The sequence below is a fragment of the Oculina patagonica genome, chromosome 8, assembly GCF_052425735.1.
Source record: "Oculina patagonica isolate OP01 chromosome 8, crgOcupat, whole genome shotgun sequence".
In the NCBI taxonomy this organism is placed as follows: domain Eukaryota; kingdom Metazoa; phylum Cnidaria; class Anthozoa; order Scleractinia; family Oculinidae; genus Oculina; species Oculina patagonica.
In genome coordinates, this window is record NC_135765.1 from 32,079,164 (window position 1) to 32,096,446 (window position 17,283).

General features: G+C 39.9%; 1 protein-coding gene and 1 pseudogene across 2 annotated transcripts; both read left to right on the forward strand.

Moving 5' to 3' along the window:
• The first annotated feature begins 2,319 nt into the window (after window positions 1-2,319).
• Window positions 2,320-8,129, forward strand: LOC144664393 (uncharacterized; annotated as a pseudogene). Its single transcript, XR_013572802.1, has 2 exons — window positions 2,320-2,570; window positions 3,936-8,129. The product of XR_013572802.1 is annotated as an uncharacterized LOC144664393 (transcript).
• Window positions 8,130-11,242: 3,113 nt separating this feature from the next.
• Window positions 11,243-16,945, forward strand: LOC144664443 (COX assembly mitochondrial protein 2 homolog). The gene is made up of 3 exons (XM_078525560.1): window positions 11,243-11,393; window positions 11,478-11,549; window positions 16,294-16,945. The coding sequence occupies exons 1-3, from the start codon at window positions 11,316-11,318 to the stop codon at window positions 16,369-16,371; spliced, it is 228 nt and encodes a 75-aa protein (XP_078381686.1). The 5' UTR covers window positions 11,243-11,315; the 3' UTR covers window positions 16,372-16,945.
• The last annotated feature ends 338 nt before the right edge of the window (window positions 16,946-17,283 follow it).

The following is a 17,283-nucleotide window of genomic DNA, read 5'->3' on the forward strand; positions in this document are numbered from 1 at the left end:
AACAAAATGAAAGGCAAGCTCGTGTTTGCCATTTCCGTATAACGTCATGCTTAATCTCTCTACCAGGCCGGCAGGAGACCATTGGTATAAATGGGCTCCTGTTCAGTTTTGAACTTTCTCAGCATCAATTTGTTATCACTAAATAAAAATACTAGATAGAAAACTGAAGAACAAGAAACGGATCCTTTTTCTGGGATTTCTCGAAACATCATAAGAAGCGAGACGCGCGTAAAGAGAAGTCCAGCGCGCGATTGCACTTTTCGTTGTTCTACATAACAGACCTATCCAGCAGCCTTATCGCCTGGCTACTAAGCACTCGTGGCTTTCAAAATAAACGTACGAACTGACATGACCTGAAGTGGTAGCAGTAGTATAGACAATTTTTCGAAAGGTATGCATCCATACGGACGGACTATTATTTTTTGGAGGGGGGGGGGGAGGAAATAAAATCTGACCGTCCCCAGTCGTCTTTGAATCCGTCTGATAGACCGCATAAGAGACGACTGGGGACGAGTCAGTTGAAAAATATTGTTTGCAAGGCCAAGAAAGACAAAATGAATTGTTTGCAAACACGATATATATAACAAAAAATAGTCTGAAATTCGAAAAAAATGTTTGCAGAGGTGCATAAAGTAAAAAAAAGTTTGCAGAGGAACATTTTTCATACCCCCCCCCCCCCTACCCCCTACAAGAAAATAATGGTCCGTCCCCTGTTACCTGTTTGGTATTAAAAGCAACACTTGCAAGAGTCGAGAGAGACTGAACAAGAAAACGGAAAATACTCACAAGTATTTATTTCTGTTCCATGTTCTAATTGTTAATTGCTCTTTTAGCTCGTAAAAAGCCTACCAAGGAGACAGAATTTCCTGACTCGAGCAATGAAAGTTTGAGGACCATTCTCTCCATAGCTAGGCCCTAGTAAGACATTCCTATTAGTGTGCATCGTCGCTACAAGTTTGTCAATATTCCATCCTCGCCATCGTCAGTCATCCTCTCTCCTTAATCGCTTCCTGTCATTTGTTGAGTATGTTCTACAACATCAAACGGTTTTTATTAGTTTCCCTAACATCTAGGAGAGTTCCTTACCCGGGGGGACTCCTATATGAAACGGACGGGGATGCTCGTCGGAAATTATGAAAAGAACCCCTAAAAGAGACCAATCTGGGTGTGGCTCAAGCTTTTCTTGAGCCCTAAAAGATACCAGAAATTTAAGAGTAGAATTTATATTTGCATATTTCTTCGTTTGCAACCCTAAACGAGACCATTATGGCTAATAATATTGGCGTTTTGCCCGGAACCCCAGGGGGGGGGGGGGTACTCCGGCTTGTTAATGACGGGGATGATCGAAGGATTTTTTTGGGTTTGAAATTTTCGATTCCGGGATTTTTTTGGGTTGGAAAATTTGGCAAGTATTTTTTTGGGTGACTTGATTTAGATAGGGGATTTTTTTGGGTATTAAAAACGAACTAAAGTGCCTTGGCGCGGCCTTGGCGTATTTATGGTATGATGAATAAACAAAACGAGCGTTCTTTGTGTTATGTTATTCCCCCTCCTGGCAATTTAGGAGTAATTTGACAAGGGATTTTTTTGGGGGTTATTTTTGGTCCAGGGATTTTTTTGGGTAATGTTGGAAGACTTAGGGATTTTTTTGGGTCCTGAGTTTTGCCTCCATTCGATCATCCCCGTCATTTACAAGGCGGAGTACCCCCCCTGGGCCCGGAACACCCTAAGCGAGACCAAAAAACCGAAATTTCCAACCCTAAGCGAGACGACGAGCATCCCCGCCACTTTCATATGCGAGTCTCCCCCCCCCCCCCCCCCCGGGATTCCTTACTTCTGCTTCTCAAAATGAATACTTAGAATAAATAACAGATGAGGATGTGGATGCGTGTCACCGCTGACGTGACAGTTTCAGACACCGTGACAAATAAGTTGGGACATGAAAATTAAATGAATGAATTGACCTTTTTCTTGCAGACCAATTACGAGATGAGATCTAAAGTCGTTGCCGTGAAGAGAATGAAGGCGACTCATAAATGTTTTAAAGATATATGCATTTTTTACAAAACAACTTGCTGTAAATATGTACATTGTAAATTTTATTTAATATTTATATTTTGTATTTTGTGGTTTACAGACAAACTTGAATTAAAGTACTTCACAAAAACCGAATTACAAAATTGTTTATTGTCCGCGTATGACGGTGAATTTACGGTTTGTATGTATATGATATTTGTACAGCTCCTCGCACCGTTGATCTTTTCTAACAAGTGTGTTAAAACACCTAAAAAATATAACAAGTGGTGTTCAGGCGATAAAATGGAAAACATGTCTTGTGATCTGCGCGTGTTGGTTTCCACCCTCTCACGTGACAAAGCGGGAATTTCCCAGAAAAAGGAAAATGACCTTACAAGCCCTATATCATGTTATACAGGGGTTGCAGATTTTCGTATTGAAGGCAGCGTTTGTCGAAAACTTGCATTCACATGTAGTCCAGTCTGGTGATAGCGGTAGAATGGATTTTTGGTGCGTTCTTTGGCTGTTATTCTTGAGTGGATTCTGCTCCTACGGTATGTGAAATTTTTATCTGATACACCGCTTGATATAATTTATTTGATGCTTTTTAATCGCTTATAAAGTACACAGAATTGTTTAGCTTTGTCAATGGGAAAATATAACAAACAATTTAAAATTCTTCTAAAAGAGTAATATTTCGCGTTTTAATGTTGTATTTACCAAAGATTCGTTTCAAAATACACATTCGCGGAAAGCATTTAGCGGAAATTTTGGCTAAACTGTAGAATACCGGGCCACTAATTTGCATCTCATTGAATTTGAATGGTTCCTTTTGTTTCTACTATGCTTCGTTCTTAAAGCGTTCAGAGATATGTAAATAAGTGGCCCGGTATTGTAAAATCGCTCCGAAAAACTAAAGCTGCTTATATGTACTAGAAGTGAGGTATCTATTTAAACTTTATACCTTTTCTACAACAATCTAGCCTTGTGTGGCTGTTATTTTCGCCTTTAAGTTTCGCGTGACTTGTCTGAGTTCGTGGCGCGTGACCGTGAGCGTGATGCCAAAAGTCACGCGCAAGTCATCAGAACGTAGGAAGTGAACCAGGAAACAAAACATAGTTTTGATAGCGGGGATAAAAGATAACTAGGTCATTTTCCTTTGAGCGGAGATTTTGATCAAGCTCGCATATGTGACTAATGACAGTTTAGTTAAAGTTTAGATAGCCTGCGAATACAGCCACCTTTCATTCGCTCCCGCTACGAAGAGCAAAACGCGTTTCGCTCTTCGTAGTGGGAGCGAATAAGAGGCGGCTGTATTCGCAGGCTAGCCTCAATTCAAAAGCGATTTTTTTTTTCTTTTTTTTAAAAAAAAAAAAAATTAGCTTACTTGATTTGTTGCCCCAAAGAAGGGCATATTGTACAACATGGACTGGAGTGGAGTGAAGTGGATTTGTAAAACATGGACTGGATTTGTAAAACATGGATTTGTAAAACATGGACTGGATTTTGTAAAAGGTTGATTTGTAAAACTTGGATTTGTAAAAGGTGGATTTGTAAAACATGGATTTGTAAAACATGGATTTGTAAAAGGTGGATTTATAAAACATGGATTTGTAAAACATGGATTTGAAAAAGGTGTATTTGTAAATGGGGGATTTGTAAAACGTGGATTTGTAAAAGAATTGAATCCATGTTTTACAAATCCACATTTTACAAATCCAGTCCATGTTTTACAACTCCACTCCACTCCGGTCCATATTTAACAGTATGCCCCGACGAACGGCTAACACCCGAAACGTCAGCTTTTCCAAATCCGGTACGACCATAATTTACATTTATCAACTTAAAGTTGATTATCAACAAAGTGTATCAATATCGGAACATTGAAGGTTTTTGCTGTTATCTTGTATTTGACCTAGGAAACGTCTTTGCCAAGCAGTGGTTTGTCTCGAGACTTCAAGGGAGCTCAGCCCTTGACTGTGGTCTTCAATCGTCTCGCCCGTGCAAAACCATCCACCAAGTAACCTCACGTGCGCATGAGGGTGACGTCATCAACATTGACGGTGCAGGCACGTCACGTGACCCTTATCCTTGCGAGTCTATCAACTCCACCGGAGAGAAGGAATTGAAGACGGCTAGTGTGGTCATGCGCAGTAATAACTCTCGAGCGTTCATTGCTTGCAAGAACAATAGCTTTCGGTTTTCGTGTGACACCAGCGTAAACGCTTCATATGGAGTTTCTTTGAGAGGAATTACATTCGTTAACACTGCTCTACATCTTGATGAATGTTCTTTAAAGATGACCGACTGTAGTTTCGTAAATGGTTCCAGTGGCGCAGTTTCCCTGAACTTTTCCCAAAATTCTGCAGGAAACATTGATCTGGATGGCTGCAGCTTCCAAAACAACAGCGCCAGTGGTCTAAAGATTTCCGGCAATTCTGTGAAATTAATCATTTCGAATTCCTCGTTTACTAACAATAAGCTTTGCAATGAAAGCGACACTTTATTGACAATGTCAGCACAAACCTTACAAGTGCAAGAGATTGCTAAATTCACTGTTAATTTTACAAACTTAACTGTCTCACAAAATAAATGTTCTGGTCTTGCATGTTTTGAAATTGTCGCTGGCGTAAAACGACACTTAACCCTAGAGATGAATCAAGTTACTTTTGAGAACAACGAAGCTGGAGAAAGTATTCTCGACATTCGTAATTCTTCGAACGCAAACGTCGAGTTCAAATCAACGAACTTTAAAAAAAACGCTGGTAGAGCTGTCAAACTTCAAAATGGCAACTTGCTTGAGCTAAAAATCGTGAAAGGAACGTTTGTTGAGAACAGCATTGGACACAGGGGGAACGGAGGAGCTGTTTCTGTCAGCGGATTCGCGCAGATAGCTAACGTCTCTCTGTCGCGGTCAAACTTTACATCCAACAAAGCTGAAATTGGCGGTGCGTGTTCTTTCCAGGATATGTTTTTGCTGATCCTGGATATCGAGAGTTGCCAGTTTGAACAAAACAAAGCCTGGATCTCGGGCGGTGCTATAACTGTAGGAAATCAAAGTTTGCCGCAAATTAATGCAACCATTGATATTCGCAATTCGAATTTCAGTGGTAATATCCTCCAATCGGAGTCCGAGGATGAAGCCGAAGGAGGTGGCGCGTTGACTATGAATATTTCACACGCTCAGAGCCTATCATTAACAAACAACACTTTCATAGTCAATAAAGCGAAAGGAATGCACACTGCCGGAGCAATTTACGCTGTCATTTTCACTCTTAATAGGGACGCTGTTGTTTCGAACTGTAATTTCACCCGGAACTCAGGCGATTCAAGTATGAACAGTGCTATTCAACTCGAAGTTCTTAATTATTCATTTCAGCCGAGGATAATACTACAAAACTCAACGTTCTCTAAAAACAAAGGGAGGAGCAGCTTTTGTGACATTTGCTTACTTTCAAGCATCTTGGTAATACGCTTCTGCAAAATACAAAATAATTCAGGCGGTGGAATATACTTTGGAACCTTAAGCTCTCCCGCCAAAGACATGCTTGTGGAGAATTCCATAATAAGCGACAACGTTAACTTTCAGTTAGGTCTTTGCATGGCAGGCAACGAAGGCAGAATTGGTAACAGATCGAAGTGTCAATTCAAGAATGTTGCATTTATAAATAACAACTGCACAACAAAGGGCTCTATCTTTCAGGTTTTCATGAATACAAATCAGAGTTTATTGCTTTTCCAAGCAAACAAATTCCTGAACAATTTTTGCGAATCAGGAGTGTTTAAGATTTCTTTGCCGTCCGTCAAGAGCGTGGTCACCATAAACAATACGGAGTTTTGCGGGAATTCCGGAGTTTCTGAAAGTACGCTAACAATCCGTGATGTCGAAAAAGTTGACATTCAAAATAGTAATTTTACAAACAACTTTGGCGGTACAGATGGCTCGCACATGCGCGTGCAGATGCGGACAAACGGCGAACTGACAATTTACAAAACCAACTTCTATCAGTTTGAGAAATCCCAAGTCTACCGTGCCTCGAAGGAGAAACCATACAATGGATTCTTAACAGTGACAAGTGCAGGAAACATGACAATCCGTGAGAGTTCATTTGTGTTGGATCCACCTAGTAGAGATGGTAAGATTCTCATCCTTGTTAAAGGTGTACACAAGGTAGTCATGAACGATTCGGTACAAATCAAATCCCCGGTCAGCTCTAAGCTTCTTCTGCATAATTTCTCACACTTGGAAGAGGGGCCGAACTCTAAAACTCAAATCACGTCGTTTTCATTAATCACCGAGCCATGTCCCATAGGAACTTACAGTATCAACAGAGGCAGCAGTAACGGATTCACTATTGAGAAAAACCCTAATTGCCTGATTTGCCCGACGGGTGGAAATTGCACCTATTCTCTTTCAGCAAGGCACAACTATTGGGGATATCCTATGGGCAATGAGGTGTACTTTGAGCTCTGTCCCCAAGGTTACTGCTGTCCGGCTGTCAATCAAACATGTGCTTACAACATTAGTAGCTACCGGCATTCTGGTTGTCAAGGAAACCGGACAGGGTTTCTTTGCGGAGGATGTAAGCAGAATTTCAGTGAGACGCTGTTTACAACGAACTGTCATCCACTCAAAGACTGCACCGATTGGTGGTATTTGATCATTATTTTCATCTTCATAATATCATTTGCTCTGTTTCTCATTCGAAAGCCGCCAGTGTTTGAAATATTGATGTTAAATCTTACATGGTTTCTTCCGAGGCACAGAAGGAAAGATCACGACGACTACAACAGCCTGGACGGTGATGCCAAAACAGACAGCACTTCATCAAAATCTGGATTCTTAAAAATCCTTTTTTACTTTTATCAAGTTGCTGGAGTTTTGACCGCTTCGTATTATGGCGTGAGTGAGGTGTTAAAAGATAACATTGCATTACCAGTGATGAGCCTTCTTGACTTCAAGGTTTCTGTCAATAATGATTGGAGGATCTGTCCCTTTCCAGGAATCACACCGCTTTCAAAAACACTGTTCCAACTTGCAGCTGTCACGGCCACTGGTTTGTCGATCCCAGCTATTTACCTCTTGCACAGCGGTCTGAACAAGGTGCGCAAGCGTACACCAGTGCTCCCCCCAAGTGGTCCTTATTTTGCAGCTACCCTGGAAATCTTGTTGCTAGGATACTCAGCGGCGACTGGAACAGCAATGAAGCTGCTGAAGTGTGTAGAAATACAGAACGTGTCTCGCTGGTATTACGACGCCGAAATCACGTGCAATCAGTGGTGGCATACGGCGGCTATTGTTGGAATAGCTCTTAACTTGGTCCCGTTTATATTTGCGCTATATTTTGCTTCATTTCAGCTGTATCGAGGGCAGATTTCAGCAAAGGTTTTCATTCTGGTGTGCTTTTTCCCCCTTCCATACCTTCTCTTCCTCTTCATTGCTTATGTCGTGAAAGTAATACGCCACTGTCAAGAAAAGAAATCTCCGTGCAGCATTTTTTGTCGTAAAGATGACAAGGACACTTCTTTTTCGTTCACCACAGGACACCCAGTTCTTGAAGTCCTAACCGCTCCATTTTGCAAACCAGAGGGTGACCGATTATCTGGAAGGATTCACTGGGAATGCGTTCTTATTGGCCGCCGATTTATACTGATTGTGATTGGCTCGGTTCTCCCGCATGCGTTTCTGCGCACTGTTTGCCTAACAATCCTATGCCTGTTTTTCCTTTTGCATCACGTGTCCCGGAAACCATTTGTCCAGTTCCGCGACAACCTTGCTGAAACCGTTTCTCTGACAACTCTGGTCGTCATAGCAACACTGAACGTTGGATTGACATCCTATTACTCAGAGGGGACTGAGGCTAGAGGTGTTCAAAAGCAGTATGTACAAGGCTTTCTTTTTACAGAAGCTGTCTTACTCTGCGCCTTTCCTTTCGTGTTTGCAGTTTTTGTTTCTTTGTCGTTGATTTCGCAGCTTGTGAGGCTGGTAATAATTGTAATCCGAGCGGCACGGAGGGTAAATTTTAAATCAGAAACCTATGAACACAGTCCTTAACTAGGTCAAGTTCAACCTTTAATTTCCTCTGTGGCGTGATAATTCTACGATAAATTCCTATTAAAGGAGAAGTTCACTCCAGAATGGCCATTTATTTTCTTTACGCCAATAAAAAGTTTATACAAAAATATGTTATTCACCAAAATTTCAGCTTCCAACGAGCGCTAAAACCCTAAGAAATCTTTCTCTAAAGTAGCCCAAAATTCGACAACTGAACGCCGCCATCTTGGAGCTAGTAATGTATGCGTGACGTCAAAGAGCTCAGCCTGAAGTTTGAATACTCAAAACTCCTTGTTTTGTTTGTCAAAATGCCTGTTTGTGCAGCTCCATGTTTCTCAAACAGAGCTCCAAGAGATACAAAAAACCTTTCACCGTCTTTCAATATCTAAAAGAAAAAATGCTCACGAATGGATTATAAGAATGGGCAGAAACGATAATTCCTGGCAAAGCGGACATAAATATGTGTGTGTTCCGAAAACTATACGGAAGACTGCTTCGAAGAAGATCACAGATCCAGTCTCCTGAGTGAAAATACCCACACAAAAAAAAGGCAGACGCAATACCAACCAATGTTACGATTATGCTATTTCACTTTTTTACTTTATTTCAGGGAGGATTTTTAATCAACCAAAGAAAGTCTCTGTTGTTGTTGTTGACTTCGTCGTATTTTCTCGATTAAACGCGGGTCCCCGATTAAACGCCGGCTTCGTATAAACGCCGGGTCAAAACTGCTAACTTTTAAATAAACCCTGGAGGCGTTTGATAGAGGTCCCGGCGAATATTTGTGGTCAAGCGAACAAGTAAATATATTCTTTTCAGTAGTACTGCTACGAGAAACTGGTACGGTCTGCTACTTTGGTAATTTTTTATAATGTTCAAGGAAACGTCCGGCGTAAAATAACTAGGATGGATGCTGTAAACAAAACGAAACAGCAATGTTCGCGTTCATGTCGCCATGAATGACGCGAACAGTGGAGGAGGACGTTTATTACCGCGAAGGACATTGGCGATATTGCCGTTTATGGACTTCTTGGTTGTTTATGTTCTGTTTGTCACAAATCTAGATTGCAACATGCACGTACCGTATGCAATACTGCATCATTGGTAACATGATCATCCTCGGAGACCCAGAGACAGATTGTCGAGCGGGACGACGAGAAAAATCGAGGGTCTCGAAGGAAAAAGTTGCAGAAAATTGCACTTCGATAATGAACTCGATCGGACCCCGATTTAACGCCGGAACACACAAATATTTGTGTCCGCTTTTGAGCAATTGTTCTTTAAATATTGAAAGACGGTGAAAACCGAAATACCTCTTTTTGTATTTCTTGGAGCTCTGTTTAAGCAAAATGGAGCTGCACAAACAGGCATTTTGACAAACAAATGCCACTACAAAGAAACAAGGAGTTTGAAGTAATTAAAATTTTCCCGCTCAAGTTCAGGCTGAGCTCTTTGACGTCACGCATACATTAACAGCTCCAAGATGGCGGCGTTCAGTTGTCGAGTTTTGGGCTACTTCAGAAAAGGATTTCGTACGGTTTAAGCGCTCGTTAGAAGCTGAAATTTTGCTGAATAACATATCTTTGCATAAACCTTTTATTGGCGTAAAAAAAATTAATGGCCATTCTGGAGTGAACTTCTCCTTTAAGGAAAATATATTTAAATCACTGATTTTAGCCATCCGTTCCTCAATTGCAAGTTAGTGTCTTAAAAATTCCTTTCGGTAATTTACTGTTTGGAACTTATAAGACTAAGTAGAGACAATTTCATTTAAAAGAGGTTCCACATTACTAGTCAGGATACGCAAACTGTATTCTAGCTTAATCTCGTAATCTCGTAGCTTAATCTGGTGGAACATTCATTAACATAAGTAAGTAAGTAAGCAAGCAAGCAAGCAAGTATGCAAGTAAGTAAGTAAGTAAGTAAGTAATTATAAAGAACAAAGTATTCGAAGTATTTCAGATACAAAGTATTTCACGAGATGAATGTAAAACAATATTCAATGTTAAAAATGTATTAAATTACTTTAAATGAAAGTGTTACTTTATTTTAATAGATGAGTTCCGAGCTCTAAAAAGGGTGGTGGGAAGGGGGTGGGGAGTAAGTGATCTTAAGTCTTATTCTCTGAGGCCCTTTGATGCAAAAGTAAATCTTGCAGTAATTAACTATTCCGAATATAAGCCCGTACACTTATATTTAGTTTACGAGACAAAGTTCTTACATGCATTATTCATATTTGCACCTAGTTATTTTAAATTACTTGAAATTAAAGTGTTTTTCTATTTCTGAATAGGTGAGTTTCGAGTTCTAAAAATATTAGATGAAGGGAATGGAGGGGGGGGGGGGGTGGGTAAGTGATCTTATTCTCTGACGCCCTAAAAGCTTTACATGACGTAGGACTCCAATAATACTCCTCCCTGGCCCCAGGAAAACAAGCCCGCCAAAACTTAGACACAAAGTAAATCCTTTCAGCAGGACCGTAACTAGCAAGAGGCAATTGCAATTTTGCCGAAAATTAAACATAAAATATATTTTGTTGGGAAAATAATCCGCAGTTGAACAAGATTGAGTTCTCTCAAGAAATGCGTTAATATAAGCCCGTAGACTTATTTTTATACAACTTATATTTAGTTCCATAATACAGAGACAAAATATAGAGACAAAGTTCTAACATGCAGTATTCATATTTGCACCTAGTTCTTTTTAAACGCTAAGCCCAACCATTCGTGAAACGTAAAACTCTTCCCTTAGATATCCCCCTCCGAAAATTAGGTCTCCCAAGAATATATAAAAAAGCCCACCATGAAAGCCTTAACACAAGCCTATTGTTTATTAATGTTGGTACATTTTACGTACTGTATTTGTCGTTTATTGTTGAAAGTATAACTGACAAGAAAACGTCGGTATTTCCATGTTCAGGTATTGAGCTTTCTCAGCTATTAAATTCAAATTGGCTATGACTGAATAAAAGTATTACATGAAAAACTGAAGAACTAAAAAATAAATGACTCCCTTTTCTCTGGACTTTTTCTCTGAAACATCCTCAATGAGCGAGACGCAAAAAACACTTTCAAGCTCAAGACTTTGGCTTCGCGCGCGCTATTGAGTTACTTTTCGTGTGTTCTTACATAACAGATCTGTCCAGTGGTTTTATCGCCTGGCTGCTAAGCACTCGTGGCTTTCAAAATAAACGCAAAGAAGAAGCTCGTAGTGTTGCAGTAGTACAAATAATTTTTCGAAAGCTATGCATCCGTCTCTAGCCCCTCACCTTCATAGCGAGTGTCTAGAAGTTATAGAACAACTACATCGTTGTCATCAAGAGGTTAGTTCATGTTGCTGGTTTAAACTCGTGTTGTGATGTGTTACATAATCACAATATGTAAGTTTCACCTTGTTTTCTGTACAGCACCCTTTCCAAAAGTTTGTGGGCAAATGTAACGACATCAAGCGGGCTTTAAACACTTGTTTAAAAGAAGAGGTAAGCTTTTTGCTATTCCAAAAGCGTTGTAGTTGTATGTCTATACAGATATGCCAGTTTACACCTTACATGTAATGCATAAGAAGTGAATATTTTTTTAATTCCAGACATAATGACAGTGATAATGATTTCAAGATCCTAGTGGGCCACGTGGTTATTGTTTATAGGACTACAATCCGTCGTCATGATTCCAGTGTTCTGAGCATTAAAACCAACATCTCCCTTTGCTCACTCAATTCTTCAGCAAAAATTTCCCCTAAAAATCATGCAAAATACCAAAGTTTGGAAAACACAGTATACTTTATACCCTAATTTTCAAGCTGGGCACCAGTCAGCCGCACGGTATGAATTGCCCCTTTCGATATCTTTAGGTTGTTGTGCGCTCTTCTCGCGTGTGCACCTTTAAACTCAAATTGGGTTTCATGGCGCAAGCCAGCGTGTTTGACTGAAATCTTGACTTTCCAGTGATGAAGGGCTGAGCCCAAAACGTATGGAACTTTGAACTTTTTTAAACATACTTTCTATTCATTTAGTGAGAACTTTGTTTTACTTTGTACTTTTACAAGTGCCATGCAACACAAGGAAATTTATTTTCCCATTTATCATTGATTACTTTATAGACTTTATACCTATAAAAGGTCCAATTTTAGTGTAAAAATACTGTATACCTTATTTTAAAAAACACCTGTATACCCTATACCTTAAAACCCTGGCAGACTCTGTTAAAAGAGATCAATAGAAAGAACAGCAGGAACATTGTCCCTAGCCCCAAGTAGCGAAGTGGGTCAGGAGGGAGGAGCCCGGGAGAAAAAGGGCAGGAAGCAGGAGAAGAGAGGGCCGGGAGCAGGATTCTTAAGGTGGTAGGAAACCAGGAGAAAATGAGAAAAATTTGCAATATATCATTATATTTTGCAAAAAAAAAAATCAGACAAAGAGGAGGGAACCACTACATATTGTAGTAGCGGGAAGTGGGAGGTACGGGTAATAGAAATAAGAGGTATGGGAAGCAGAAGGTTCAGCCCCCCCCCCCCCCTGCCAAAAAAACCCAATAGCTACTGCTACAGCACTAGAGGACCAGTACAATTACAAGCTTACGAGAGCTACTACACTACTGGCCTGGATTCTTCACTTGCTTGAAAGATGACTGAGATGCAACTAAAAAAAATTCTGTACTCATGAAATAACTGAGTGGTGCATTCCATTTATATCTCACACTGAAGTAAGCCATTATTTTGCAATTGGGTTATTCCAGAAAAAATACACACCTCCCCGACGGATGGCAAACTGGAAATTCTCGCGGGAGGGGGGGTTAATGGCTCGGGAAATCCGGGCGGGAGGGGGGGGTCTGATCCTAAAAATTCTTCCTCGGGGGTCACTTTTAACTTTAACTCGATCGATATGTTTTACCACTTAAAAGAAGAAGTTTGCATCGAAAAATCTTGTAGTCTTCCACTTTATGGTGTTCTTACCTCATATGCTTCAAGTTTACCTTCATAGGTCCTTTTATTCATGAAGAACCAGCGCGATAAATGGATAACAACAACTTTACGATCGGAAAAAAACACTTTCGACCGAGCATGCAACGCCTGGAACATTTTTACGGTACCCAGGCCACCCGCGCCCGTGCTTTGCAACATCCTCAAAAATGTGAAGAAAAGACGATCGGTCCGGCTGCACTTTTCTGTTTTTTTTTTAGCCAACCCGAGAACTCCTTTTGCTGGCTAGAGCTAACATGTGTATACACAATTTGTGTATTATTTGGCTACTTCCAAGTTGAAGTTGAAGTTGAATTAATCCATGTCTTACGATCGATATGTTAACAAGTTTATGAAAGCAAGAACCGTGGACATTACGCATGAAAACTTAAATTTTTGAAAGAAAGGCAAGAGCTCCAGTTGACCTACACACCCATATAGGTAACAAAATTTAAAATTATTGTAGTTCAAAAGGCTTTATTGCTAAGCTTAAGAAGTGTCACACTAGCGAGAACTCGATCTTGTAAACACGAACTCGATGTTGTAAACACGCGCCAATTTAGGCCGCCTTGTCACCGACAACTAAAATTATAGTTTTTCTTTATTAGCGCATTAAGGACTTTTTTCACTGTGTTTTTTCTTACATTTACATAATTTTTAAGACTTACATATTTCTTATCTTGTACATTTGTTGTTTGACGAAAAAAACAAGTGGCATTTTAGAGGAGAGTGTGCCGGAGGTCACACAAACACACGTGCGATCGTTGAAATTTGACCAGCAAAATTCGCAACATTAGCCCAGTTTTAAAAATTATAATAAACAGGGATCTTTTGGAAGAAAGGTTGCGTCGTTTGTATTGCCTGTTGTGTCCAGTTAGGGCCTTTAAAAAAAATGGAAATCCGGGCGGGAGGGGGGGTTCTTGAGCTTGGAAATCCGGGCGGGAGGGGGGGTCTAGCGATCTGGGAAATCCGGGCGGAAGGGGGGGTCAAAAAATGTTGCCATCTGTCGGGGGGTGTGGATTTTTTCTGGAATAACCCATTCTATGCCAAAGTAGGTCATCATAGCACCAGCTTACCACAAGCTCTGTCTTGATCACAGGCTAGCAGTGTTCGACCTCTATTAAGTGGCCACCCTCAGGACTTTGAAAAGTGGTCGCTTAACTCTTTCGCTGCTGACTTTTCTGTTGACCTTACTCCCCCGCAGTGCTGCATTTTTTTCACAGTGCGTTGAATCACACAGTCACGCATCATATTCAACAATATCTTTCGTTCTATTCAAGCAATTTAATTTAGATTTTCAGGAATTGTGCCTAACATAATTCTACATCGTAAAAAGCAACCTTTTCAAAAATTCATTGCATTTTGGTCCTTTCAGCAATTTTGTTCGCCATCTGATAGCTTCCTTCCCAAGTGTGAAGGTTGAAACCATTGTTTTCCAATAGCTGCGTCTCAAATACTCAATCTGTTCGTTGAAATCGCTTGATTCGTTAACCACAACTGTTATATTCTCGGCAAAAGTCGGTTAGAATCTTCTCCGAAGCACTCCTCGATTGAAAATTTCTCATTCGACGCCATGTTTAAATGTCCTTTGGCCGTAAACAGCAACATTGTAACATGAATTTGTCGATAATACTCCTCCATTATATGCAAACGGCAAAAGATCGTGTTTGTCACGCTTTCCAGTTCTCCTAGAGGGTATCTGAAGTAATTATTGATCATAGCGTCCCTATTGAAGACAGTTTCGAAAGGAAATCTGGGATTGTTTATCATGTCGAGAAAACTCGACATCCGCACTCAGAGTCACGAAATGAAATGTCGAGTTTTCTCGACAACCGCAGCGAAAGAGTTAATAGAGGTTGGCCGCTTATTAGAGGTACAATATCAATTGGATAGGAATTGCAGTAAACATGATTTTATTGACTCTATATAGCAAAATGAAAATTAATCCAAAATTCATTGTAACAAAACATCAAGTGCATTTCCAGCCAATGCATAGCTAGCTCTAACACAGAGGGCACATAGTTGAAATGCACAGTGCGTTTCTTCAGGTTCATCATGTACAGAAAAATATGCAAAACATTGTTGACAAGTTTCTAAGGCCTTTTTGCATCAACAGTTAGCACATGAAAAAATTGTGCTCAAGATATGTCACCATTTCCCTTGGAAATGTAATTTGCTGGCCACTTAATGGAGGTAAAAAAAAACATATAAATAATACACTTGCGACACCAAAAAGGTGGCCGCGGCCGCTTATTAGAGGTAGCCATTGAATAGAGGTATCAAATACAGCAGTTTACTGACAAATAAATTGGGACTTTGGTCGGACTGTATATGTCAAAGACAACAATCATACACCAGAATGCTGCATGTTTAAACCTATGCTAAAGATCTTTAGAGCAACCTACATAAAATGCACCCTTGATGACAAAGGTCAACAGAGCTCCTTGTAGCATCTCTTGAGTGGTCATTGCTTTGTTTTAAATTTTTTTGAATACAAGTAACAATTGATCAGAAATATGAAACTGTTCAATAGGCCCTTTGCACAATCAGGTAACATAGTACAAAATCTGCCATGCTGAAATGCAAGTTACCGGTACACAGTTTTATTTTTTTTTATTTTTTTACCATGTGACTGAATTGCGCAAAGGGCCTATTGGTAAATCAAGAATGTAGTAATACCGGTATTTTTTATTTTGATTAATCCATGCAACAAGCATCACTGTTTGCATCATAATGGAAGGCCTCCCCCTCCCCAGACCACACACACATAAAGCAAGTTGTACAGTCAAACCCCTATTACGCGGCCACCCATTAAGCGGCCAGTTACTAAAGTCCCAAAACTATTGTCAGTATAATACTGTAAATAAAACCCCTTTTAAGCGGCCACCTCTATTAAGCGGCTGCAGTCACCTTTCTGCAGTCCCGATGAGCGTTCTTCTATTATTTGTTTTTATCCCATTTATTGGCCAGTAAGGTTGTAGAATATGATGTCTGGATTTATTTTCAACAAGCTTGAACAGTGGCGGCTGATAAAATCATTCAAACACAGGTTTATTGTCGCCTTCATTTGGTGCGTTATTCCTTTTCACATTATTTTGTATTTAAATAATGTCAGGTGTCCTTTATAAAAGGCCTTATGCTAATTTCTTATGAACCCCTATTTTAGCTGCCAACCTCTATTAGGCAGCCAGTTGCCATTTCCCCAAGGGTAGCTGCTTAACATGGGTTCGACTGTACTTGTGTAACATGCAGCCTTTTTTAATTAACAGGATTTGAGAAAAAGAAGAAGAAACTTAGAAGAAGCAAGGAAAAGACAAAAGGCAGTTCGAGACTCTTACTCAGAATAATGACTGAAGAACAGACATCTGAACTTTAAATGGAATGAATCGAGCCTTAAAATTAATAATTTTGTTTACTTGCAAGTAGTTTGGCTATTTATGATACATGACTGCAGAGAATTGGATAGCCAGGTCTTGGTAAAGTTTGGGCTAACAAGAATCGGCTGTTCCTATTTTGGTTTGGGGGTGCTCTGCTGGAAAGTTTGAGAGTTATACTCTTGTAAATGTCATCTGCTGCACCTCAGGGTCATATTTCATGTAATATCTGGACAGCTTTTAATACGTCCAAAAAAGCCTGAAAAGAACTATTGTAGCCAGGCCTTCAAATTTATAGGCTGGCTTCACCCCTGACAGTAGCCTCCTATGCAGTCGTCCTTTGGGTTGAAGAACAAAAAGGATCTCTGCATAGGATACTCTGGCACGGATAACAAATAAAATTGAAACGTTTGTATTTTTGTTGTTAAAAATATGACATGAATTATAACAGCAGCCATAGACCCAATGCAAATATGGCTGCCATTAATTTTCGGCTCCCAGAAGAATAATTTGTTCACAAAATTAAATTATCTTAACTTAAAGATCAGATCAAAGTAGGACAGTGTATGAAGTTTCAAGGCTATAGTTTTATCTAATGGGAAGTTACAGGGGCATTTATATTGCCAAAAACATGAAAACAAGGCTAGGCAGGCCAGGATGGTTTTTTCCATACAATGAGTCACAAATCTGCAGCCTTTTAACCAAAAACACTGAAACCTCTAATTGTAGCATATTATTCCATATATATTCAAATGTCACCATCAGCGTTTTCAGAAACTTGACCAAACAAGAGAATTGAATGACAACCATTTTTGCATAAGGTCTATTGTTTTTTTTCAATCATAGTATTGTATCATAGAGGCTTTAGACCTGTGACAAGGGTTT